The sequence below is a fragment of the Xenopus laevis genome, chromosome 1L, assembly GCF_017654675.1.
Source record: "Xenopus laevis strain J_2021 chromosome 1L, Xenopus_laevis_v10.1, whole genome shotgun sequence".
NCBI classification, from domain to species: domain Eukaryota; kingdom Metazoa; phylum Chordata; class Amphibia; order Anura; family Pipidae; genus Xenopus; species Xenopus laevis.
This window is the reverse complement of record NC_054371.1, coordinates 213,291,711-213,319,107: the sequence shown is the minus strand read 5'-3', so window position 1 is coordinate 213,319,107 and position 27,397 is coordinate 213,291,711. Positions and strand designations below refer to the sequence as shown.

The 27,397-nt window shown below is 40.5% G+C and overlaps 2 protein-coding genes and 2 non-coding genes across 4 annotated transcripts in view; all 4 read right to left on the bottom strand.

The window, feature by feature from the left end:
* prkaa1.L (protein kinase, AMP-activated, alpha 1 catalytic subunit L homeolog) overlaps positions 1 to 6,785 on the bottom strand; it is a 34,532-nt gene extending 27,747 nt beyond the window's left edge. Inside the window, 1 exon segment of the mRNA NM_001094957.1 lies at positions 6,656 to 6,785. Coding sequence (NP_001088426.1) covers positions 6,656 to 6,782 — 127 coding nt within the window. The 5' untranslated portion in view covers positions 6,783 to 6,785.
* A 12,496-nt stretch (positions 6,786 to 19,281) lies between these two features.
* Positions 19,282 to 25,453, bottom strand: rpl37.L (ribosomal protein L37 L homeolog). The gene is made up of 4 exons (XM_018266266.2): positions 25,303 to 25,453; positions 23,598 to 23,733; positions 22,349 to 22,433; positions 19,282 to 19,385 (listed from the first exon to the last, which is right to left on the bottom strand). The coding sequence occupies exons 1-4, from the start codon at positions 25,303 to 25,305 to the stop codon at positions 19,316 to 19,318; spliced, it is 294 nt and encodes a 97-aa protein (XP_018121755.1). The 5' UTR covers positions 25,306 to 25,453; the 3' UTR covers positions 19,282 to 19,315.
* LOC121396251 lies at positions 19,457 to 19,536 on the bottom strand. Its single transcript, XR_005962912.1, has one exon. It is a non-coding gene; the product is annotated as a small nucleolar RNA SNORD72 (small nucleolar RNA).
* LOC121396256 lies at positions 23,808 to 23,884 on the bottom strand. The gene has a single exon (XR_005962917.1). It is a non-coding gene; the product is annotated as a small nucleolar RNA SNORD72 (small nucleolar RNA).
* Positions 25,454 to 27,397: the final 1,944 nt, after the last annotated feature.

Below are 27,397 nucleotides of genomic sequence, written 5' to 3'. Positions count from 1 at the left end.
ATATGCTAATTAGAGATGGCAATGGGAAAACATTTTTTACTTGTTTTGTGACAAAGTCACATGATTTCCCTCCCTGCCCCTAATTTTCATATGCAAATTAGAATTCGGAAGGGAAGAAGGATTCGGCCGAATCTGAATCCTGCTGAAAAAGGCTGAATCCCGAACCGAATCCTGGATTGGGTGGATCCCTAGTTGACATCTCATTTAAAGGGACTGTAGCACGTCACTGGAGTGCACGAGAGCAGATTGGCTTGTGTGGTGCGCTACTGGTCTCTTGTATTGGGGTATTTTTTATGTATACACCCGTCTACTGTACAGAAACACCGAATGACTCAGCTTTTAAAGACATCATGCTGTTCCGTGAAGCGGATATGGAATCAGAATTAAACAGCCCCACAGACGAGTTGGAACATGGGCAGCAATGTACAGTATATAATGGTGTTACGGGATCATATTACCTCAGTTGCCTCCGGCAAGGCTTGTGTTAATAAGTCAGCTATTTATTGGTACAGCATGTAATATACTGGCACCTCTATGTATGTATAAGACTATATATTGCAATAGCAAACTGGCCATATATCACATTTACAGGGCGGGTGGGGGTTGACAAGAGCCAACAAAACGTATGTGGATGACAGTAACCCAACTGGACCTGTGCATTTGTAGCCACTAAGTAAAAAGAGCCAACTGCATTTACAAGTGATTAAAGGAGAACCAAAAATCCACAAAGAAGTAAGTTATTCATTATGCTATGGGGTTCTGTGCCTCCAAACAATGATATTGAATCATCCATTCCGAGTCTTACCCGAAGGCATGGGCTCCATAGCTCAAGTGTCCCAGGTCAGGCCAAAAAGACAGCACGAGCCGGAGGGGTTTAGGGCCGTTTGGACTCCACTTCGCCTTGTGGCTAGGGGGGAGTCCCGTCCACCCTGGGTTCTGCCGAAGCTTCCCCCAGGGTGTAAGTCTTGGCCTGGAGTCAAGCCCAAAGGACTATGACACCCATCCAGGGGTGCTCAAAACAAACACAAAAAAGGTAATGGAGTGAGTGGGTGCAATGCCATTGATTGCCTTGGTAAGGCTCCAATTGGCGCCGGGAAAAAGAAAAAAAAAAAAACTTCCCAACCGCCTATTGGCTGGGGAAAAGGAAGTGAAGCACCTGACTCAAAATAAATCAGGCACTTCCCTCATGGGAGCACAGCAACCCTGCTTTCATCAAGCTCCTGCTTGCCGGCCTAGACCAAAGGACCAAGTGTTTCTCCGTTCTTCACACAAGATCATAAGAACAGATACTACCCCTTGATCTTGCAAGCCAGAGGACCAAGTGTTTCTGTGCCTAAGCCAAAAGGCCCAGTAGGACGACACTTGATCGTAGCCCGAGATGCCAATCCAAAGATGCCCAAGTAGCTCCCAATCTTCTTTTCTGCTGATTCAATACATGTACTCTGTGGTGATGTCACGCATCAGGTCAAACAACATAGAATATATATATATATATATAAAATATAAAAGTTTACAATATAAGGCTAATTAGGGACGTACCACATTCACAATTTGGGATTTGACCGATTCCTTCATGAAAGATTTGGCTGAATTCCGAACTGAATTTGAATATGCAAATTATGGACGGGAAGGGAAACAGGGGGGGGGAACACTTTTTTTTTAACCTCTGTTCTGTGACAAAAAAGTTACGCGACTTCCCTTTCCACCCCTAATTTGCATAAGCAAATTAGGATTCGTATCCAGTTCAGCCAGGCACAAGGATTCTTCCGAATCCTGTATTTGCTGCATCCCGGATTAGTAATTAATTCAGATTCACATGGAAGCTCTGAAACCAGTGCAGTCTTAAAAAGTCACTCCTATAGCATCAGCTTCTATGACAAAGGAGCCTCATTTTTCTGCTTGATGATTTGTTCTATGCTCAAGATGGCCCAGACAAGTCCAATCAAATAAGCGATTATATCAGACAACCGCATAAACATGAAATCTTTTACATTTTCCTTTAATGAAATGATCATCTGACACATCTTTCAAACACTCTCTTAAGACTTTAACCCATTACTTTGGTCACAACCAGTGCAATTAGGACCCAACCCTCGTGTCTTTTTCTCCAATATAAATAACAGCCCTCGGTTTTCTTTATTGGCTCCTCCCATAGCACTCCGGCTGCACTCTATTACATACACAGATACAAGTTGCACAATTTCCAGAAATTCTCTCATACCGAAAGAAAAAGGGGATGTAAACCCCTAAAGTAGGATTTAAAAAATTTTCCACGGCTTTCAATTTATTTTTAAATGTATCCGAGAATGAATTTGTTTCTCCCACTTTGCATTCCTGGTTCTGACTCTTGAAACAACTTAGGGGACATCAGCTTAGAGTACTTTTTTTTTTTTTTTTTTAATTACAATGAATTGCGTGCTTCTTCATAGGTCTGCACTTGGTACACTTTTTTATTTATCAGAACCAGGGCAATCATAAAAACCATACTACAGTCAGGGGCCCCCAAATGGAAACGGTCCATTTGCAGGTCAAATAATGGGTGGGGCTTGCAAGAAATGGGCAGGGTTTTACATAATTGAGGTGTGGTCAGGTGATCATTTTTTCCATCACTGAATTCACATTTTACCAGGGTTAAAGAATCAGTAAAAAAAAAAAAAAAAAAAGTATAAAATGAAAAGAAACCACAAAGACATATTAAACATTTAAATCGCTAAAAAGGTTTGTTCATTCATTCACTCTGCTTTGTTGGAACAATGCAAAACTATGGTTCGGTCTCCAGTGTGAAGAAGGAATGTTGTATTGTGCCCATCGGCAAATACCTTGTTGTACAAACCAATAAATAAAACCTTTAAAAAAAAAAAAAAAAAAAAATTTAAAATCACTTTATCAAGAAATAACTTACCGAAACTCCGCTTGCGCTCCTCTTCAGAAAAGGTGACAATCCATCATGCGGCGCTCGATTTCTCCTCCCTGGCTACCTCCTATAAGGAAAGCAGGGAGGAGAAATCGAGCGCGGCACGATGGATTGCCGGATCGCCTTTTCTGAAGAGGAGCGAAAGTGGAGTTTCGGTAAGTTATTTCTTGGCGATTTAAAAGTTTAATTTGTCCTGTTTTTTTTTTTTTTTCATTCTATACGAACTAATTTTTTAAAAAAAAATAATTGATGTTACTCGTGCTTTAATAGCTGCCCCCCCCCCCGATTACTGATGGCAGCCCTGGTCAGAACCACCAGTGCAATAACATTTACATACAACTTTAAAACCACAGAAAATGTTTAATGAATGTATGTTGGAAAGCTGCTTAAATTTACATTTCCTTTAGTTGGGCAAAATGTTATTTTGGCTTTACTTCCCCTTTAAGGCCTATAAAATAAAAAAAACACAGGGTAAAACGGACTATCTGTTCATACCGACATTTCCATTTGAAGCATTAAGGCTGCAGCAGGAATCATATTGTGTAATAAAAATTTATGGCATGCTTTCTGAGAATGCTGTGACTCCGCTCGATACCTAATGGAAGGTGCAAGTATTAAACCTATAGATATTTCTGATATATTATTTTATATAGTAAATGTGTCAGTGACCCTAAATAGCACCAATTGTCCAGTGAATAACGTACCCCCCTATTATAAAATAACCAAGGAGTTCTTTAGCCTTATAGAAGCACAGAGGCCTCATGCCTCTATATCAGCATAGAACTTCTTTAGGGGTGCATTTATCCAGGGAGTCATGTGATAGATATTACATCACTAAACATTGATTATAACGGATGACATCACTTCCATGACCATATAAAAGCATGAGGCTGAAGAACTAGTATTTTTATACAGGTCATGGAACTCCAAGGTGACTAATCTGCTCATATTTTGCAACAGCTACTAACAGCTATTCTGCAGCTATATGCCAGGTTCAATTAATATAGACATTGTTTCAGATTTTACAAATGTTTTTGGTTTATGTAGTTTACCTTTAATTTTGATTTAGAATTACCAAAAGATATAGTTTATATTTTTAAGTTTTGGCAGTGATAAAATGTCTTGTATGTCGTGTACTTAACTTCTTTCAATTAACATGGAAAATATATTAAAGGAGAAAAACTGTTCTAGAAAAACCCCTCCCTCCTGCCCCACATTAAAGGAGAAACAAACCCATACTAGAAAAAAAACCCTACCCCCCTACCTTGCATAGACCAATCTCCCTCCTCCCCCACAGCCTAACTGCCCCCACTGGGCAAATGCCCCTAATTTTCTACTTACTCTGTGCAGATTTGGCCTCGGTAGTTCACAGGCGCCATCTTCTTTTTTCGGTCTTCTTCAGCATCTGAGCGGAGTTTCGGCACATGCGCAGTTGGAGTAAATTTCCAGTTACGAATGACTGTGCATGCGCCGTAAGTCATGAAAATTTCAGAAATTCCAAAACTCTGCTCAGATTCCGAAGACTGAAAAAGAAGATGGTGCCCATAAACTCCCGAGGCCAGATCTGCACAGAGGGGTAAGTAAAAAAGTAGGGTCATTTGCCCAGGGGGGAATTAGGCTGTGGGGGAAAAGGGAGGTCGGTCTATGCAGGGTAGGGTTTTTATTTCTAGTATGTGTTTGTTTCTCCTTTAAAGTCTTCGGTGGTACCATACACTGAGGAGTCAAAGGATTTACTCCACAGCTCTGGAATAACATTATATATCTTCCTATTATACCTGTGGAATTATAGCATATGTGCCTGTGCTTTCTAGTGCTACAAGCTCAAGTTTAGGAGACAGCAGGCTGCTCCACCACCATGGAATTAACAGGATTAGAAACAACTGAAAGACTTATTTTCCTATGATTTACATGCATTTTGTTTTATGCATCTGGTGCCAGTTAAAGTAATACCACCACATTGCCGTTTTCACAGTGTCAATATCACTTTAAAAAGACAGCTTTAACATGCCACAGCTAACACCCCCCCTGCATCTGATCTGTTATGTGTCCCTTTTCAGCAATAGCTGTTGCAGCAATAACATCAGGCTTGGGGTTAAGGCAAAGAATTCATGTGCAGCTGCTCAGGTTCCAAAATCCCTGCGGCACCAGTCATGGCTGAATAGGTCTCAGAGCCTGATAGAAGTAATGTGCAGGGAAACAGGTTTTAACGCATTAAATTAGAGCCAGGAAGCTTTTTTTAAAGGGATACCGACATATACTGATCAAAACCTGGAAAGTGTAAAGATCATTTTAAATATTTAAAGGGGAAGTAAAGTCTAAAATACAATAAGGCTAGAAATGCTGTATTTTGTATACTAAACATAAAAATTAACTTACTGCACCACAAGCCTAATAAAACAAATGATTTATGCTTTCAAAGTTGGCCACAGAGGGTCACCATCTTGTAACTTTGTTATACACTTTTGCAAGACCAAGACTGTGCACATGCTCAGTGTGGTCTGGGCTGCTTAGGGATCGTCATAAGTTATCAAAACAGCACAAGTCAAATAATATCTGCCAGAAGCCGATACAGCAAGACTGATTAATAATCAGAATATACAGACTGTACTGGGTCATGTAATCTAATGTGGATTTTATAGTTTTTGTATTGTTTAATATAAACTTTCACCAACTCTGCGGAACCAGCGACTACAGCAAAATACTCCTCCAAATAGAATCTCAGTTTATCTGTTTTGATCTTTCTCCCTGCAGCTGGAGTTGGAAACCGTAAAGGGGATGTAAAGGCAAAAATAAAATCCAATACAAAGCTCTACACAGTCCACGACTGCTCTACAGGGAAACAAACAAAGCTGCTTGAGAAGGGGGAATTTCACTGCATACAGTTTTCTTATAAAAACTGCACACAAATATTTTTAAACTAAAAGTATATTAGAGATAGGTTTCTTTTTCATCGAAGAAAGTAAAAGCGGGATTTTATTTTTTTGCATGCCCTTTAATGGAAGATAAGCTGTATTCCATTTAAAAACACTAAAACAGGGTCACGGCAGATGGGAAGGGAGAGGGTTACATCTGTCTGAGGCAGGGAACAGACTACCTGAAAGATTTCTTGTTTTCATCCCTTACTTCTGACTCGTGAAGCAATATAGCCAGTCAGTTCCTCAGCCGCCCCATTTCAGGAGTCGGAACTAGCAGTACAAGGCCAGAGACTGTTGCTCATAGCAATTACAATTATAACTTGGAAACCACAAAGAATGTTTAATTACTGTTTATTATAAAAGTTAATTACTGTACATTACAAAAGTTGCTTAGAGTGACATTTTTTATTGATTTTGGGTGGAGTGACCCTTTTGCAAGGGCAACATGGGAAGGGAAATGACTAATAACTTGGGAAAGAAACAACTGCAAAGATACAGGACATTAGATTTAGGGCTAGCCTGCCTCACATACAAATCCTCTTTCTGATAACTGGGTTGTTTTGTTACACGTTTACCTCCCCCTGGAATGGAAAGGTATTGGCACAGCCCGGAAATCTACAGATGAGGCAACTGGGATAACAGGAAAGTACCACCATGTCGTGGGGGAAGGGGGAGGCAGTCCCGCCCAGTGGCAGGTATTTACACCATGTTCCCTGTATTCAGGGCTGCTCCCCTCACCTATCCCCTTCTTTCCCGGTCATCTCCCCACACACATTCAAAATCCTCTGTCCAGCTGGCCAGTTCCACACCCCTTGCCTTTACATACCTTTCACTTTGCCAAACGTGCCCACCCCAAGCGTGTCTCCCAGAATGTAGTGACCGATCTTCACCCTCCCGTCATGATGCTTCTGTTTATCCGCCGCCATCTTCATGAGCGAACTGAGCCTGCGCATCGCCGCGCGTTCCCGACAAACCGGCCTGCACGTGCACAGAATTCGCCTGCTAGCGGGAACGAAAAAAAAAAAGGTGAACGTATCCTAGCAACAGGGGACGACAACGCACGCGCACGCTACAGTCACTTATCGAAGGCGGAGGCGTAATGCGCAGGGCCTTATTGGTCTGTGATTGTAAGGGGGTGTGGCAGAGACCGGATGCCGCTAGCGGATTGGCTAAACCAGGACTGGGCTATTGGGTAACAGTGCAGGGCGGTCATGGCTGGTTTATTGGACTATGTTTGATTGGGAAAAGATATAGGCGTGAATAGATGCGCAATGAATGTGTTTGTGATATAGTACACGTGTGACATGAGTAGGACCGCCGTCAGAAATGTGAGCCAGGTTGGCGGCTTTCCAGCCAAATTGGGCTACTAATTTAAAACCCAGGCGGGGCCTTTGGCTGCTTTGTAAACCCAAAGTTTTTCTTACCTTAATATGCAAAGCCTGCGTCTCCCAGGGTATGCTGGGTAATGTAGTTTTTGTTTAACAATTTGCCAACAGTCAAGTTTAATGGAAGACTACAATACCCAGCATGCAATGGGACTGACTTGTGTAGAAGTCGGCAGTTATCAGATTTTGGCTCTGTACCCCAGCCTCTTAAGCATTCTCATATTTTCCTGTGACTTTACTCAATTTCAAAAAATTTTGGAGCAAAAATCTGCTGGTCACCAAAATGTATAGAGGTTAACATGTTTTACCAATATTTAATGAAATTGTATATGTATTAGCCCCCCCCCCGCTGTCGTTATAACCCTGGTGACGGGCAAATCTGTTCCATTTTGCTTCATGGAAAAATTTGCAAAACAGCGAAAATTTGAAAACTGTATATTTTCACGTGTTCATTTTCACTGCAAATATTGTGCTATTTTTGGGCTACTTTTGAAGTGCCTCTTTGCTAGTTTTGGGCTGGTTTTGTAGTTGACTTTGGCTAGTTTTCAAAATTAGACCTGGCAACCCTGAATGTGAGGGTCCCAGATAATAATATTAACACCCCCTATGGTCCAGAATTTACGCAAAATAGGATCTATGTAAGCTCAACCAGCTCCATGTCATGAGGGAGATAATGATCCAGTCCTGGTGTTTTCACGTCTGAATTTCTCTTCACACTAAATGATAACGGGAAGGCTTTAGAAAAGGCTGTGAGTGGATTATTATCTCCCTCCTAACGTGGGGCTGGCTGACATTTCTGTCATGTCCAGAAGGTGGGAATCCTGTACAGGACCTCAACCAGAGCTCATGGGGCCCCTTACTACAAAGTTGCCCCCATAGGTTCTGTGGGAGCCCGATCTGCCCAAGCTCCTCCCAGGACTACCTACTTTTTTGCTGCATAGGGCATCCACAATTTGGGAGTATTACAGTACATCTTTCTGTCCCCAGGCCTGGATTTGTGGAGAGGCCGCCAGGGCAGCAGAATTTTAGGGGGCGGCATGCTGCCCAACCACACCCACATTGGTTCAGACACACAGTGATAAAATCGTTTTTTGAATTTTCCATGCACCAATCCCCATTACTTTGGTCCCGAAGGTTGAATATTTGCGCGAATAAAAGGGAGGGGATGGTGCGACGAACATCAGCGTGCCTAGGGTTTTCCACTATGTAAATCCGGCCCTGTCTGTCCCCAATTGCCTGTGGCAGTAGCTTTCCAGGATAGGTGCTTTTGTTTGATTCAGGGGTAGGCACAGTAGGCACTTGCCTAGAGCACAAAGCTGGGGGGGGGGGCACCAGGCATGTACCTTCTCTGCTTCTTACCCCTAGGTCCCCATTTCTCCTCACTGGCTGTGAGCGTGCACGCCTATTTGATGCAGCAACCGGCCAGGTTCCCTAGGGCGCCTGACTGGCCTGGCCCGGCACTGCCTCATTCTACTTGGTTCGTAAGACCTTGCTAAATATTAGGGATGCACTGAACCCACTAAATCAGGATCTGGCCAAATCCTGAATCCTCCGCAATGGATGCCCTCGTCGTGCTAGGAACACAGGCATACATTTTTGATGCTCGTGCACATGAATTTTGCAGGGTCCGCATACAGCTTGGCCAAGCTCTTGGATTTGGTTTAATTCTGCTAAAAATGTTCGGCTGAATTCTGGACACTACGTTTGGGGTCCATAATTTGTGATGTACTGAAGGATTCATGTTGCCATCAATTGGGCCCCTAGCCAGAGCATCACTGGGGTCTGAAGGTCCAGACAGTAATGAATTAAGTAAAAACAAGTGTGTTTCTTTACCCTCTTCCCATTTCTTTGCTGGTTATCAAAGCAACACCTCAGATCAGCATAGGTTAGATTGCAATGCACTGTACAATATATTGAATTAGTAAACGTTACATATAATATAACTAGAACACAAAGATCAGATATCCTTATATGGTGGCCAAATGACGAATGCTGGTAAATGTAATGTTGTGTCAGCTGATCTCACTTTCAGGCTTGTGTGGGAGGTCTGGGCTGAAGAGTTGAGTTGAGCAGCTTCAATGTACTGTGTGTGCCAGCAGCTGTATGATGTGAGCTTCTTTATGATCAAATGTAACATCTGCAAGGACAGATATTATTTTACTATGTTGTATGATATTCTAAGACAATTAGCAATTTATTTTCATAGTTTATTTGTGGGTTTTGAGGTTTTAGCTTTTTATTCAGCAGCTCTCCAGTTTGCAGTTACAGCAATCTGGTTGCTACAGTTCAAATTATCCTAGCAGCCAGCCATGCATTGTTTGAGACTGGGATATGAATAGAAGAGGGCCTGAATAGAACGACAAGCAATAAAAAGTAGAATAACAATATGTAGCTTTTTTTTACATTTTATTTTCATTTTTCAAGAGGGCACATTACAGGAAATTGGTTTGCTGGACATTTCCCAGCCGCAGGGGCAATAACAGGTTTTTGAATTTACCATATATTTCTGTGTCTTATGAAAAAGCATAATCATCAAGAGACTGCAGAGACTTCGCGGACGAGATGCATGTGGTGGAATTGCCCCTTAATTTAAAACAATATGTATCAATATATTTACACTTACAGATGAAGCTCTGGCTACTAACCGGGACCCCAACCCCTGGCTTGCTCTTCTCTGCAAACCTGACCAGCGTCCAGCTCACAAACAGTGAATACCGATCCTGTGTACATTAATGATGTGCTGGTCGACTAAAATTCAAACCAACCCTAAACCTTATCTGGCAACACCCAAATCCAACTCTAACCCTGCGATCTCCCCTTTATATACCACAGTCTGCCCCGCTGTGATGTCATGAAAGGGGCGGAGCCTGTACGAGTATATAAAAAGTCGGAAGTGGGGCAGAAGAACAGAAGCTAAAGTTCAGCCTAACTAAATGTGAAATATTGCTGTGGTGTGTGCCTCCACTTTTCTTACTGCAATTCAAAGTCTAATTAAAGTCACAAATGTCTTATTCAAGGGTATCAAAAATTATAAGACACTAGATCCAAAAGGAAGAGTGTGAGGATCTCCAATAATAATAATAATGCTAAAAAAAGTAGAAAATTTATTAGGACATAAAACCTAACGCGTTTCGTGCACGAAACGCATTAGGCTTTATGTCCTAATAAATATTCTACTTTTTTGGATCTAGTGTCTTGGATTTTGCACCTTGGGACTGAGGTGAACTGTGAGTGAATCTCCTTGCTATTTACTTAACATTACCATAATATTTTTTTGTATTTAGAGTGGTACCACCTATATTGAATATTTTTCCTTGTGACAGCACACACTTCCATTTTTCTATCAAAAATTATACACAATAGTCACATCCCAAAGTACCCCCAGTCCAAGGGTTGTACATAGTTGAATAATTTCAAAAGGCAAAAATCGGGACTTACTGTTTAGTGAAGACGGATCCAAAATATTATAAAAATGAAAAAACTTTATTAGGAGTTTAGGATAAACTCTAGCCCGATGCGTTTTGTGCCAAAACTGGGCACTCACTCATAGGATGTTGGTCTCCCCTCTACACAATCGTTTAAAAGGAGGGATAATGACATTATCCCTCCTTTAAAAAGATTTTGTAGAGGGGAGACCGACAGCCCATGAGTGTGTGCCCACCTTTGACACAAAACATGTCGGCCTAGAGTTTTTTCACTAAACAGTAAGTCTTTCCCGATTTTTGCCTTTTAAAGTTCAGCCCAACTCACCTAAGGATATAGTGAGGAAGTTGGCCCAAACCCGTGGGCTTCTGGACAGCCTGCACATCACTAGCATGCATCTATGGCTGCTGAGGAGATGCCTCATCAGTGTCGGACTGGGAGGCCTGGGGCCCATCGGGGCTGCTGCTTCGGGCCCCTCACCTCAGTGGCGAAGACACTGCAGGCCCCCTTGCCTACCTTTTTTTCCTGCTCGCAGTGGCAAGGGGGTGGGTCAGAAGGGGGTTCAGGAAGCAGAGCTATGACCATCCACTTTCCAGAGCTGCTCTCACTTCTTCCTGCACATGCGCACTAACTCCTCTTGGGCAGGCTAGGAGGACATTGTGTCAGGTCAGGACCAGAAAGTTAGCGACAACAGATGCAGAGCACGATGGTGCAGCACACAATGTCGGTATCCATATCCAGCTGGGTGAATTGGTCCGCTCTGCTAATACAGGATGTGCCACTGTGTGAGCGAAGAGGGAGGGTGGATGGGCAGGTTGGCAACCAGGCAGTTGGGCCTGGACCCGGGAGGCAGTGGGCCCACTGGTACTCACAGATGGCTTTGCCTCAGGATGCACGCTGCATTACCAATTTAATTTGAGGGCCTACCAATGCCGGGACCCACTAGCTCCGAGGCCCACCGGGGTTTTACCCGGTGCCCCGACAAGCCAGTCCGACTCTGTGCCTCATAGCAAAAATATGGAGAAGAAGGCCTCCTATGCTACTAGAAATCAAAAGAAGACTATAGTTGGACCACATGGATGGAAAAACTAACAACCTTACTAAATAGCAATATGAAAAAGTTATAGAAAGCTTGGAATGCTTGGTTGTATAGACAGGGCATGCTACATTCCTTATAAGATACAACGTTAGGGACTTGATAAGCTTTGCCCCTCCTTTTTCCCCTAAAATTACCACCCCCCCACCCTGGTTTAACAACCACTTCACGTATAAAATGCAGCAGCAAGTACTGACATCAATGATATGTATATGGTTGACTAATAACAAAGAATATCTGTTTATTGCTATGTACACAATGCACTTTGAGACATTGCATATAAATGCCACTGCACTTTTGTCCTGAAAATTAAAAATTAAGTTTTTTTAAAAAAAGTCACATTGCAAAAAGTTGATAAAAAATCATTAAAAAAAAAAATACATCGGACATGGCATTTCATTAATTCTGACAAACTGGGACTGTTTAAAAACCTGGAAAATAAAACAGATGATAATAGGTATCCGTTATCCGGAAACTCGCTATCCAGAAAACTCCACTTTACATTTTATTTAAATAATCCACATTTGTAAAAATTATTTCCTTTTCCTCTGTAATAATAAAACAGTACCTTGTACTTGATCCCAACTAAGATATAAATAATCCTTATTGGAAGCAAAACCAGCCTATTGGGTTTATTTGGAGGCACATTTATCAAAGGTTGAATTTCAAATTCAGTTTTTAAAAAAACTCCCCTAAAGTCCCACAAATTCAAAATTCAACCATTCGAAATTTATTAAAAAATAAAAAATTTTCAACTCAGATGAATGTAATTGACCCGAAAACCCGATTTGAGTTTTTTCTCTGAAAAAAACTTGAACGTCAGGAAGGCTGCAAACAACTCCAAATTGATCCCAGGACATCTCCCATTGACTTGTACAGCAATTCGGCAGGTTTTAGGTGACGAATAGTCAAATTTGAGTTCTTAAAGGGCCAGAGTATGATAGTTTTCGAAAATCAAATTCAAAATTTTTTAAAAAAACTCGAATTGAATTTGCATAACTCCCTAGTTGAATTTTACAGTTTTGACCATAAAAAAACTCGAAAATTCTAATTTTCAAATCGACCCTTATAAATATGCCCCTTAATGTTTACATGATTTTCTAGTAGGCTTAATGGAACAGTAACACCAAAAAATGAAAGTGTGTTAAAGTAATGAAAATATCATGTAGTGTTGCCCTGCACTGGTAAAAAATTATGTGTTTGCTTCAGAAACACTACTATAGTTCATATAAACAAGCTGCTGTGTAGCAATGGTGGAAATTGAAAAAATTCTAAATGGCACAGGTTCAATAGTGGATAACAGATAACACTATTATGTTCAACAGAGCTTATCTGCTGTGTAACCTGAGCCTTTTCTCCTTTGAATGGCTGCCCCCATTGCTACACAGCAGCTTATTTATATAAACTATAGTAGTGTTTCTGAAGCAAACACATCAGTTTTACCAGTGCAGGGCAACAGTACATTATATTTGTATTACTTTAAGACACTTTAATTTTTTGATGTTACCATTCCTTTAAGTCAGTGTAGAGTCCTGCAGCGGGTCAGGTACCTGTGGGTCCCCAGCGGGTTACCCGCAAAAACCTGCGGTACCCAACTGTATTTGGCCAGTGGCGCATTGCACAAAATGCTCATGTATACAAAAAAAAGAACAAATTGAATGCATGTACTTTGACAAACTGAGCTTGCATTTCAATAGAAGCACATTCAGATGTCTGTGTGTGGAACCTTTGAGGTCAGCTCAAAGGTTCTACACACAGACATCTGAATGTGCTTCAGGTCAGCTCTGCAACCTTCTTGGAAAGTGAGACAAAAATTGAGGCACAGACCAATATCCAATGCTAGGATTGGGAATGACAGGTGGTAGTTCAGTCAGGGGCACTATTTCACTGGGCAATCATAAGATGTGACTGCTCAAAACTGTGGACCAGAAAAGGCGTTTGTGCTGACCGGACTGTGGTCTGAGCAAATTAGGAACCACTTTGTCTATGTGACTATTGGGGGAATGTGGTGATGAGTCAATCTAAATACATTTTAGTCTGAGTATATTGTGAAACCAGAGTTCCAACAAAGACTGCGGAGTGTGCCCTTTGGTTACACTATACTAGGGATGCACTGAATCCACTTTTTGGGATTCGGCCGAATCCTCTGTGAAAGATTTAGCCGAATACCGAACCAAATCCTAATTTACATATGCTAATTAGGTTCAGGAAAGGAAAAATTGGAAAAAAATTCCTCTTTTGTGACGAAAAGTCACGTGCTTTCCCTACCCACCCCTAATTTACATATGCAAATTAGGATTCAGTTCGGCCAGGCAGAAGGCTTCGACCGAATCCGGATCCTGCTGAAAAAGGCCGAATCCCGAATTCGGTGCATCCCTACACTATACACAAGCACCACAAAAGACTGAAACCAGAAATAAAACTTGCCTGATATTTTTAGATTTCTTATCCAAATGCTCAGCCCTCCCATGTTCCTCCACGAGGGGGCTGCCATATTTGTGCTTTACTAGTCTGTTAGTATTAAAAAGCAACAGGTTCTCCGTTTCTTAAGAAAGCAGCCTATTAGTGAAAATTATTAATGTTTTAGGGGGCCTATTTATCATGTTGTGTAAAAGATTGAAGAAAGTCATCAACTGTGATGCTGCCCATAGCAACCAATCAGCCTAGTTAGGAAACAATAGCAAAGATCGGACTGGCTGCTATGGGTCACAACCAGTAACGTTTGTCTCCAATGTTAATATGCCCCATAATGTACATGGATATTTTATAAAAAAAAAAAGATTACCGGCCAGTGGTGGGGATGGAAAATAAAGGGGCGGGACGTGATGCAAAAGGGGCGGAGCCGATGAGGGGCACCACAAAAGGGGGGGCCACGGTGGGTAGCATCACAAACGGGGCGGGGGCACCGCCTGAAGCAGACGAAAATGTACGTTTTCATTCGCGGGCAAGGGATTTTGTAAATGGTATTACAAATTACCAGCAGCTACATTGCCGGTAAATTTGTAATACTGGCCCCGGCCCTGGCAGGTGTTTTACCGGCTAGGCCGGTAAAATATCGGCCAGGTGGCAACCCGACTAGAGGGACATGCTGGAGGCCCTTTACCTACAGGAGAAGCAAAAGGAGAAACCTGCTTATCTAAAGCTTCTCTCTGTTTGGGAAAGCCAATTACAGTTGTATTGGTATTCTTTATTGGGGCCAGTGAAAACAAAAAGCTGCATATGTAGCAATGGGGGCAGCCATTCAAATGAGAAACACTCAGGTTACACAGCAGATAAGCTCTGTAGAACATAATGGTGTTATCTGTTATCCACTATTTAACCTGTGCCATAAAGACTTTTTTCAGTTTCCCCCATTGCTACACAGCAGCTTGTTTATATGAACTATAGTAGTGTTTCTGAAGCAAACACATCAGTTTTACCAGTGCAGGGCAACACTACATGATATTTTCATTCGTTTAAAGGAATTGTTCAGTATAAAATAAAAACTGGGCAAATAAGATAGCTGTGCTAAATAAAAAAAAGTTATAATTCAGTTAGCCAAAACTGTAATGTATAAAGACTAGATGTCTAACAATAGTCAGAACACCACTTCCTGCTTTTTAGCTCTCTTGGTTTCCAGGCAGTAACCAATCAGTGACTTGAGGTAGGGCATCATAATGGTTTGCTTTTGAATCGGAGCTGCATGTTGAGGATCAATTGCAAACTCACTGAACAGTTATGTCCCATATGGCCCTCCTTCAAGATGCTGAAGAGTTAGAGAGCTGAAAAGCAGGAAGTAGTTTTCTGTTCTGTTAAGGCATCCAGTCACTCCAGCCTTTATACATTACATTTTTGCCTAACTAACTATATTAGAAACATTTTCTATTTTGCACAGCCTAAGTTCGTACTTCCGTAAATGAACATATTGAGTACATAAGCACCTTATAATGAAAAGAAAAACAAAAGTAAAACAATAAAGTAAAATAATAAAATAATACACCTCTACTGAACTGAGACCAAATAAAAACTAGCGGAGCTATAGAGAAAAAAGAATATTGGGAGCTCCAGGCCCATACCTGTACTCAATCCATGGGCTTCTAATGGGTATCTTAACAGAATGCTGGTCATTTTTTCTTGGGACATAATCCAGTCAACTCTAGACTTTACTGGGTTTATAGGAATTTGCTTCTGTTTCCAGGATCCCGCTAAGGTCCTCTTAGCAGCCAACGTTATGAAAGAGAATAAGCGAAACTGGGTATTGGTAAGCTCTTGAGGTTTAATGTTAAGCAGGGCAATCGCAGGGTCTCTCGGCAAGGAAACCTCAAAAACAGAATAAACCATGTTAAAAACCCTGATCCAAAATCTCAGAGCTCTCGAACAAGTCCACCATGTATGAAACATTGTGCCTATTTCCCCACAGCCTCTGAAGCACCCGGGATCCGCAGTAGGGGAGAATATTGCTATACGTGCAGGCACTAAGTACCACCTAAAAAGTACCTTATAGTTAGCCTCCTGTAAGGAGATGTTATTAGAGGACCTCTTAGTTGTGGACCAGACACACTCCCACTGCTCGGGAGATAATTCTCTAGAGAGGTCCCTATGCCAAGCCAACATATAGGGTAGCTCCAGAGGCTGGAGAGATTCAAAGGACCTGTTATAGAGACATGATACTGATTTGTGTAATCTGGGGGAGTGAATATACCATCGTTCAAAAAAATAATAATAAATGTGGATTACCAAATATGAGAGCTGCGGGGCAATAGGGGGAACCCAAATGTAATTTCTTGTTGGATTTTCAAAGTATGCTGGAGACAACTACTAGACTGCCTATGTCTTTTCCCCTGAGAGCTCCACACTAATGCATCGGGGGAAAATGCTGCTTCTAAAGCAACCCAATGTGGCAGTCATCAGTGGAATGAAGAGTAAGGACCTGGGCCAACTGAGCTGCTCTATAATAAAAAGAAAGGTTTGGGAGGCCTAGTCCACCCCCAGACTTAGTTTGATACAAAGTAGATTTATTAATCCTTCAAGATTTCCCAGCCCATACAAAACGTAAAACTATTGATTCGAACTTAGCTAATTGCCCTACAGAGATAGGGACCGTTAAGGTCCTGAATAAATATAAGAGCTTCGGTAGTGTCATTTTAACTGAGTTGATACGGCCTACCCATGATATATGGTAAGAACTCCACTTCTCTAAAACAGTTGCTTTAAACAAAGGTGGGTACTTGAATTTATATAAAAGATCATAGGAGCTTGTTAGTTTAATGCCTAATAAGGAGATATAATTTGGGTGCCAAATAAACTCAAAGTTGAGTTGGAGCAATTTTTCTACCTCATGAGGAAGATTAATATTTAAAGGAACAGTTCAGTGTGAAAATAAAAACTGGGTAAATAGACAGGCTGTTAAAATGTTTCTAATATAGTTAGTTAGCCAAAAATGTAATATATAAAGGCTGGAGTGAACAGATGTCTAATAAAACAGCCAGAACACTACTTCCTGATTTTCAGCTCTATAACTCTGAGTTAGTCAGTGACTATAAGGGGGGCCACATGGTACATTTCTGTTCACTGAGTTTGCAATTGATCCTCAGCATTCAGCTCAGATTCAAAAGCAACAGATATGACCCATGTGCCCCCCACCCTCAAGTCTCTGATTGGTCACTGCCTGGTAACCAGTCAGTGTAAACCAAGAGAGCTGAAAAGCAGGAAGTAGTGTTCTGACTGACCTGTTATACATCAAATCACTCCAGCCTTTATACAGTAAATTTTTGGCTAACTATATTAGAAACTTTTTATATTGCACAGTCTATTTACCCAGTTTTTATTTTTACACTGAACAATTCCTTTAACGCCTCAGTTTTGTGGTGATTAATACAGAGACCTGAAATAGAGCCAAATATGTCCAATAGACCATGTAAGTTTGGAAGGGAGGTCATAAACCTAGTAATGGTAAGAGTAATATCATCAGCAAAAAGGCTGATTTTGTGGTGCATACCTCCTACCTCAATACCCGTGATATTAGGGTTAGAACGGATGGCAATGGCCAAGGGCTCAACAGCCAAATTAAACAGTGTAGGGGATAAGGGACAACCCTAACGGGTCCCCCTGCCAATCTGAAACGGTGTGGAGGAAAAACCCATTATATGAACTGCAACCGATGAGGCATCATATAATGCCTTAACCCATTTTAAAAGATTTGAGCCAATCCCCATTTCACTAAGGAATAATATAGATAGTCCCAGGAGAGGGAGTCAAAGGCCTTACGTATGTCTAACTTAAGAACCATAGACTTAATGTCTGAGGCTTTGGCATGTTGTGTAAGTAAAATAAGGTGCCTAGTCGCATCCAAAGCTTGGCGATCCGGGACAAAGCCCACCTGATCCTTATTTAAAATTGCAGTAAGGAAAACGTTGATACGTTTAGCTATAATTTCACCTAAAATTTTAATATCCGTATTCAAGACCGAGATGGGCCTATAGTTTTTACAGTCAAATAGGTCCGTATCAGGCTTAGGAATAGCAGATATTTTAGCACATAGATTCAGGGTGTAGCTTTTGTCCCTCCCATAAGCATGGAAGTTAAGTGGGGGGGGGGCAATATTGACGCAAATTTTTTATAATAAATATTAGCAAGGCCATCTATACCCAGGGCAGTATTCGATTTTAATTGTTTAATGGCTTGAGCTACCTCCTCTTGCGTAATTGCCTCATCCACAGAGTTTGTTCAGGGGAAAGTTGGGTAAGGTCCAGGTCCTTAAAAAAAGTTAGCATAGGTTTTAATCCGAAATAGTGGAAGGCTTTGTGTATAGTTTTTGGTAAAAGGCGGCAAATATGTCTTATCTTCTGGGGGTTTCCTGTCAAGACCCCGCAAGGTCCTGATTCTGTGGATAGATATAGGCTTATCTCTTTCATTTAGCTTACAGGCCAACATCCTCCCTGCTTTATCCAGAGAACAGTACAATTTATGCTTAGCCCACCGAAGGGTCTTCTCAGCGTTAGTAGATAAAAGTAGTTCTAAGTCCCTCTGGGCATTGTGAAACTGGGTCAGATGGGCTTCGGTGGGAAAACGTATAAATAGATCTGATAGCCTATCCAATTCTTTGGCAGTTTTTATTTTTACACTGAACTGTTCCTTTAAAAAACTTATTTTTTTGGTGTTTGTTCCTTAAAATCTGGAGTCTGGTTTAGTTTTGTATTCCCTTAAACTGGAAGAATTTGGATTGGAAGAATGAAGCAGTACACAAGCATAAGAATGAATATGGAGACCATAAAATACCTGTACCAAGTCACACCAGCCTCAAGTGACATCCCCTCAATGCCAATAGAAACGGTCACCTTCCCAATAGAAACTGCCACCAATCAGCTTACAGTGTTTACACTCTGGCTTTGAGACAAACATGGCATCTAGCAGTGAAGCTCTGCACTTCAGCAGCTGGTACACAGGACCAGTTCACTTTTTGGCAGTAGGGTAATGTGATTAGCGAGTGGGCAGGCAGTCTTATCAGTTGGGGGGGTTAGTTCCCTTTTAGTTCAAATATTCTTTGGTGAAACAATTAAGACAACACAATATTTTTTAACCACATTTATTTTAACAATTTGATTTAGGAGGAACTGGAAGCTGCAACTGCGGCTCTCTTGGGTTTGGGTGTTGTGCCTTCACGGAATCCATTCCTGCAGAAAACAGACACAACATAAGTGTCAAACAGGGGCATCAATTAAGTACATTTTTTCAGTAATATTGTTGCTTATCTCAGTTAGAAATCTGAATCACAAATTGACTCATAAGTTCAGACATTTATTTTTTATACATCACGGATAAGCTTATTTTCAATAATATATACCCCAAGGTTAACACTACATGCTAAAACAAGCATCTCTTACTAGGGATGCACCGAATCCAGGTTTTGGTTCGGGATTCGGCCGAATCCTTGTGTGTTGCTGAACCGAATTGGAATATGTAAATTAGGCGTGGGAAGGGAAATCACGTGACTTTTCGTCTCAAAACAAGGAAGTAAAACATTTTTTACACTTTTTCCTTTCCCACCTCTAATTTGTATATGCAAATTAAGATTCAGTTCGGTATTCGGACGAATCTTTCATAAAGGATTCGTTCGCATCCCAGATAGTGGATTTGGTGCACCCCTATCTCTTACATACAACTCCAGTCCCATAGTGTGTGCTGCTGCTAAATCAAGCAATATGGCTTTGCAGATGCATGCAAATACACCAAGTATATTCCTTACTCAGCTTTATGTTGCATCATCATATTGTACTATAGAATCCCATTTAAAGTAAAATTTTACCCAAATAATGAAAATAAAAATTGTACAAAGTGGAAAGAATTCCAAGCAACTTGCCGATCAGCCCCTTTGGCCAAAACTGCAGTTTCTCACATTGATTTGCATGCTTGCTAGAATTGGAGTTTTGGCTAAAGAGCTGACCCTCTGTTTCAGTGGTTTGATCAGTCAGAACAAGCAGCACGGGGGGATAGTAAGAGAAAATACTTTCAATAGTAATTACACTTAACGGGGAAATATAGCAAATTTAACTTTTGATATAAGCATTATACTGAAATAAAACTTTCTAAATACAATCAAAATATTCTGCATCATTTCTGAAATAATCAAGTTTACATTCACTATCCCTCTCTTAGTATCGGTCTCTTCATTCTGTCTTCTTACAGCAGTTGGGTGTCAGATATTAATTAACAGTTAGATCCAATATATCTTCTAAGGGGGCTTCTTTTCCTATCAGATTAGAGTTCACTCAAATGATTCCAGTACAAAATAACTCCCTTTTGCACAAATTCTGCATGTAGAGAGACAGGATTTCTGGTGATTTTAATAATGAGCTCTAATACATCTTCTAGGCAAAAGGAGCCCCCCCTATAAGATATATTGGATCTAACTGTTAATGAATATCTGACACCCAACTCCTGAATGAAGACAGAATGATGAGAAACAGATTCTGAAAGAGTAGTAGTGAACATAAACTAGGGATGCACCAAATCCAGGATTCGGCCAGGATCCGGCCTTTTTCGGGCAAATCCGTATGCCTGACCGAACTAAATCCGAATCCTAATTCGCATAAATAAATTAGGGGCAGTAGGGAAATCATGTGACTGTCACAAAATATTTTTTTTTTTTACTTTTTCCTTTCCTGCCCCAAATTTGGATCAGTTTTCATATTGGTATTCGGCCAAATCTTTCACCAAGGATTCAGGGAATTCAGCCAAATCCCAAATAGTGGATTCGGTGCACCCCTAACAAACTGGATTTAATTTCAGAAACGCTACAAAATATTTAATAGATTGTATTTCGAAAACTTGTTTTAAGTATGCTGAAGCTTATAATAAATTCTAATTTTCTTGATCGTTCCCCTTTAACAATAAAAAAACACCATAAATTATAATTAATAAATATTGGAAAGTTGCTTAGCATTACATTATTCTTTAATGGTGTATTAAATTATTTGGGAGCAGGAGCATTTTACTCCCAAATGCTAACAGTAGTATAATTACTACATCAGCAAATAAATGCTCTTCTGCAAGTCTAGGCCTTTGTCCAACCACTGGAGTTAGCAAATTAGTGTATGACGCCGCACCACTCACGTAGAAATTTAGATTAAAAAGCCTTTATTGGAAAATATGGCTTCTGATCCGGAACATACAATTGCTTGATAAAGGGCAGAGATTAGGCCTGAAACGTTTGTTCCGGATCAGAAGCCATATGTTCCAATAAAGGCTTTTTAATCTAAATTTCTACGCGAGTGGTGCGGTGTCACAGTTTAGCTTGACATTTATCAATACTGACACTAGTAAAAACAAACATGACAAGAAATCTAATTATTCGGAGCAAGTTCAGGTGCATTTATTTAAACACAAGGGGGTTACGTAATAAAAGACACTAGCCAGGAATAATATCCCATAGCAACCAATCAGCACTGGGTTACTGCTCCTGGACAAACTTAAGAGTCTTTTATTACATATGGGGGCAAGTGTATCACAGCAATTTTCTGACCAGGACATTAGATTTTGTAATGTTTTCCCTGATAGTTCTAAACTAGCAGCTGGGCATTATAGCTAAAATGGACGGGCATGGAGGTATCCACACTACTGATATTTAGTTTGGAGCAGACAGTTGCAAACCCCATCACAGTCTACATTACTGAGAATATTCTTATATATGAGCACAGGTTAGTGATGACAAGATTTGGTGCACATTATGAGGTTTCCTGCAGCTATTTATGTCTAATGTGGTACCAATACAAGTCTTCTAACAAAGTCCTTGTCATTAACAATCAGCCAGTGAGTATGTTCCTTTTGGAGAACATGCAACATGCAAAACTTCAGCAAGTCTCTGCGGTTACACTTTTCTGCCAAGTTCCTGGGTTTAGCAACCTACAGTGGGCACTTCACCCACCAGCAACTCCCATCCACCCTGCACTGCCTGTCAAGAGCAGCTTTGTCCCTCACTACATCAGATGTATACATGTGGCCCTAGTGAAAACAACTCTTCTTTGCAACCACAAAGGGGCGAAACAACCCTCTTTTTGTATACGTGTGCCACATTTTTGCCATACAAGATATTTCAAACTGTCATTTGCATGCAAAGGCAAACAAGGACGCCACTTACTTGAATCTGCGGTAGACAACCTTAAGGTGCCTCATACGGCCTGTTCCAGTGGTGTTGCGCCTCTTGGCCTTGGCACTCCAGTTATCTACAAATCAAAAGACCTGGGTTACGGTAATTCTTTGGCTTATTTGTAATAATGACTAGAACATGCAAATTCCACAAAAATGCTAGTAAGAGACCTGAAGGAAGAAAACATTACTGCCAATACTTAAGTTGGTTAACCTTAAAGTCAACTTCTAGTATGTTACAGAATACTTCACTCCATGGTACTCACTTAAAAGTAATCCTGCTTCCTTTGCACAGACAGTAGAATGAAAAGCTGAACTTTATCACTGGCTTTTTCACCCAACTGTGCATGTGTCTGCCTGGAAACATTGAAGAAAGAGCAGAAGAGGATTGCTCCAAGAAAAACCCTGGTGCAGTTTTCTGCCAACAGGAGCACCAGCCCAGGGTAAGTGATTGCAATCACTGGCAGGTGCCCAACATCTGGCACCCCCCTGTGATTTAGATACTTTCTTTAAATTAGGGGGTCACTGACCCTTGTAAGCAAAACCCATAGTTCCACAAGGATGCAATTTTATTGCTATCGTAATCGTTTTTAATATATGTCTATTCAGACCCTTTCCTATTCATCTTCCCCTATTACATTCCGAAAAATTGCCTAAAATTCCAGTGGAGAGCTACTGCACAAATAATTCAAAAACCACATTAATTAAAAAACCAATTGCAAATGGTCTCAGAATAGCACTGTCATAAAAGCTAATGTAAAGGTAACCTCCCCATTAAAAGATAAACAGCTGAATGTGTCCAATATTATTGTTAAACAAAATAAAGTATAAACCATGATGAATAGGAGTGCTAGGAGGTAACTGCCGATTCACAAGCGTCTCAGTGTTAGGGTAAGGGCAGATTCAGGGAGATTAGCCTCCCCGGCGACTAATCACCTCTTCTTCGGGGCAACAATCTCCCCAAAGTGCCTTTCCCCTACCTTCCTACCGGCTATAATGAAAAATCGGCAGCTGGATGGTACTTGCGGAACTTCGTTTTCCAAAGTCAACCGAAGTTTTCTTGTGAGGCAACTTTGGATAACGAAGTGCCGTGAGTGCCACCCAGCTGGACATTTCTCATTATAGTCGGCGGGAAGGCTGTTCGGGGAGATTGTCCCCCTGAAGAGGCCGGCAGCAACCAATCTCCCTGAATCTGCCCATGTGCCAATAACCTTAGAGAGGACTACTGGCTCCATACTCACACTTTCTCTTGCGCTTAGCTGGGTAGCCACACTTGCCACAGGTGGACTTCTGCAGATGGTAGGCCTTGGAGCCACAGCGACGGCACAATGAGTGCGTCTTGTTGCGGCGCTTTCCGAATGACGAGGTTCCCTTCGTCTAAAAGGAATGAAGAAAGGAACAATTTGAGAATCAAAATAAACACCACTCGTTCAGTTTCTCGGGTTCATTTGCATTTATCTCAGTTACAAAACTGAAATCACTAAGTGTCATATGTTCAGACATTTATATCAAGCATCACTGATAAATGCAAAAGCAGCTTTTAGATTATCGGAGCAAAATATCTGCCATAGATGAGGAGGCCCAACCTGCAACCCTCTGTCCCCAAAATCCAACCCTCCATTCTGTAATGTAAAACCTAATCAGCTAGTCAAGGAGATGCCAAATTTAATGTCCTCCGCCTGATCAATGGGCCTATCGGACGTGCTCTCCATACACAAAAATGTTTGACTGCACTATTCTTTTAAAGGGGGGGGGGGGGTGGTTCACCTTCAAGTTAACTTATGTTATAGCAGGGGTGCCCATACTTTACTAATGAGTAAAGTGGTGTGGTCCCATTATGATCTACATCCATAAAAGCATTGTTACCATTCTGCTCCATGGAAAATATTACTTAAATATGATATTGATTTATAAGAGAATTGACTGTATATTACTATATTTAAGAAACTATTTTTAATGTAGCCTTAGAATAAACATCTGAATGAAAAGAACGAAACAAGAGGGTGATTTAGACAAGCTTTTTTGTTGACAGTGTCTTGAAATCTACTGATCACCAGCTAAACGTCTGGTAGATCCCGATCTACATTTTGGGCACCCCTGTGTTATAGAATGGCCAATTTGAATTGCCTTCTTGACTCTCTCCAGCCTCATTCAAATCACTGCATGGTTGCTAGGGTAATTTGGACCCTAGCAACAAGATTGCAAATTAACAGCTGCTGAATAAAGCTAAAAAAACACAAATAGTAAAAAATGAAAACCAATTGCAAATTGATTATGAATAACACTGCCTACATCACACAGAGTTAATTTAAAGGTAAACAACCCTTTTTTAACATATGCCATGCACAGCAGTAAGGCCAACAAATCATCAGTTTAAATACCTTGTTAGCTTATGATAAAGTCCCAGAACAACAAGGTCATATGTTAAAACCCAAATGCAACTATAAAACAGGCCATGGCTCCTGGATACTAGACATCCCTGGCCTGTCATTTGGACTAGGAACTGCAGATACATGTGACTTAAAAAGCCACAGTAATGGTTTTAAAGTCACATGTGTCACATGTATCTGCAGTAGAATGTGGGATTGGTCCATGGATTCTCCAGTTCTGACTCTGGAAACAATGTAGGAGGAGAATGCACTACTTTTGCTACATTTATTCAAAGTCAGAAGCAGCAGTGCAGAAGGCGGTTTCCATGACTATTACATTTACGAATAACTGACGACTAATTGAAAGGGTGATGAGAACTCAGTTTCCCTCAATGCCGAGGCGTCCAGCTCCATATTATACTCATAACTCGCTCATCAGCCGCCGCATCCCAATCATACAGGGACGGGTAACCCCGCCAACTCCCCTAGTACCAATAACCAACAAGTCTAAACAAAACGCCGATGGAATTCGATAGATGCCAACGGATTCACCAAGACGAAAATTCAACACACTCACCATCTTTCCCAGCGGCCCAAAGGCTAGAGACCGGAACTAGGTAAGAACTTCCGCTATATCAGCAAGCCTCACTTCCGGGAGCGCTCTCGTGTAATACCTGCGGGAAGTCCTCCGCGCCATGTTTAGTAATGGAATGTACCTTTTTTGCTGCCAAGAAACGTAAAGAAAATTTAATATTGATATTGCGTTTTCTTTCAGTCAAATCATTAGAATTTATTTTACACAGAATAAGATGTGCTGCATATAAAGAAGCTGTATCTAGATGTTGAATTGATACATAATAAACAAATAATGTCCTCCGCACTGCCTTTTCAATCTTTTTTTAGGAATGCATCGATCCTCGCTTGGGTAAACCGCTATCCCAACCAGTGACAAATTTTCAAAAATGAGGAGAGCACTTCTCAATAGCAAAATCGCTGTGGTTGTATTTATTTAAAGGCTACTACACGACATGTTTCGGGTTATTACATACCCTTTCTCAAGTGTAACTAACACAGAACAAAACAAGGCTATAAAAGCCCTCCCATCAAGTGAGAAATTAGCCAAAGGGGCGTGCCATCAATTAAGTTAACATCATATATAAGGAAGGATTTTTAACATCATATGTAAAAAACGAATTTTTTAAAAGAGCGAAAACTTTTTAAAAATTCTTAGAAACATTAATGTACAATAAAGCTTCCGAAAAAACATTTATATCCGTGTATCCAAAAAATCAACATAGATTGTGCTTTAAAATCTTCAATGTTCCCATCAGTGCTGTAAAACAATAATATACATATACACTATTTAAAAACATATAGAATCCACATGAGTATAAGGCATATAGAACCTACTGCAGTTCTTATCTTATCTTTTTTGTAACAATGTATTCTAGTCACAGACAGTATCAATCTATAATGTAACATCATGTTATGCTCATTTAGTCTGCAACAAATGGGATACTCTATTCTTATTCTGCATAGCTATGTCGCCATCTATTTAGCATATTTCCAGCTATAAATAAGTCTTACCATATACTTTATTCATCTATGTTGAAGTAAATTCAAGGCCTGCAAAGTCAAAAGAAAAAAGAAAAAATATATATACAGCATGAGATGTTTTATAGAAATGGTTTTAAGCTCCAACTATCATTTAGCCCATCAGGGGTTAGTGTATTCAGCTTTTTTATCCATTTCCCTTCTGCCTGAAGTAGTTCCTTCTGTCTATCCCCTCCTCTTAGGTTTATAGCAATCTCTTCTAGCACGCACCACCTAAGTTGCATTGGATTGTGTCTATGTTCATAGAAATGTCTCGATACCTGTGTGTCATTCTGTGTTCCATCTTTAAAGTTTCGAATATAACCTCTGTGTTCCTGGATCCTTTTTTTAACTTCTCTTTTTGTTTGACCCACATATCCCATGCCGCATGGGCACTTCAACATGTAAACTACATATTTCGAGTTACAAGTAGCATGACATTTTATATTAATTTCGTGTCCCTTTGTTGGATGATAAATTTTAGCTCCTTTCATTATTGACGAACAACAATTACATCCTAGGCATGGAAATGTTCCATATGTTCGTCAATAATGAAAGGAGCTAAAATTTATCATGCAGAATAAGAATAGAGTATCCCATTTGTTGCAGACTAAATGAGCATAACATGATGTTACATTATAGATTGATACTGTCTGTGACTAGAATACATTGTTACAAAAAAGATAAGATAAGAACTGCAGTAGGTTCTATATGCCTTATACTCATGTGGATTCTATATGTTTTTAAATAGTGTATATGTATATTATTGTTTTACAGCACTGATGGGAACATTGAAGATTTTAAAGCACAATCTATGTTGATTTTTTGGATACACGGATATAAATGTTTTTTCGGAAGCTTTATTGTACATTAATGTTTCTAAGAATTTTTAAAAAGTTTTCGCTCTTTTAAAAAATTCGTTTTTTACATATGATGTTAAAAATCCTTCCTTATATATGATGTTAACTTAATTGATGGCACGCCCCTTTGGCTAATTACTCACTTGATGGGAGGGCTTTTATAGCCTTGTTTTGTTCTGTGTTAGTTACACTTGAGAAAGGGTATGTAATAACCCGAAA

What these genes read in the sequence shown, in the direction of transcription:
- rpl37.L (XM_018266266.2), bottom strand. An exon ending in AGCTAAGCGCAAGAGAAAGT is followed by an intron (nt 22,434 to 23,597) that starts GTGAGTATGGAG and finishes TTTGATTTGTAG; the next exon opens with ATAACTGGAGTGCCAAGGCC. An exon ending in GTTGTCTACCGCAGATTCAA is followed by an intron (nt 19,386 to 22,348) that starts GTAAGTGGCGTC and finishes TGTTTTCTGCAG; the next exon opens with GAATGGATTCCGTGAAGGCA.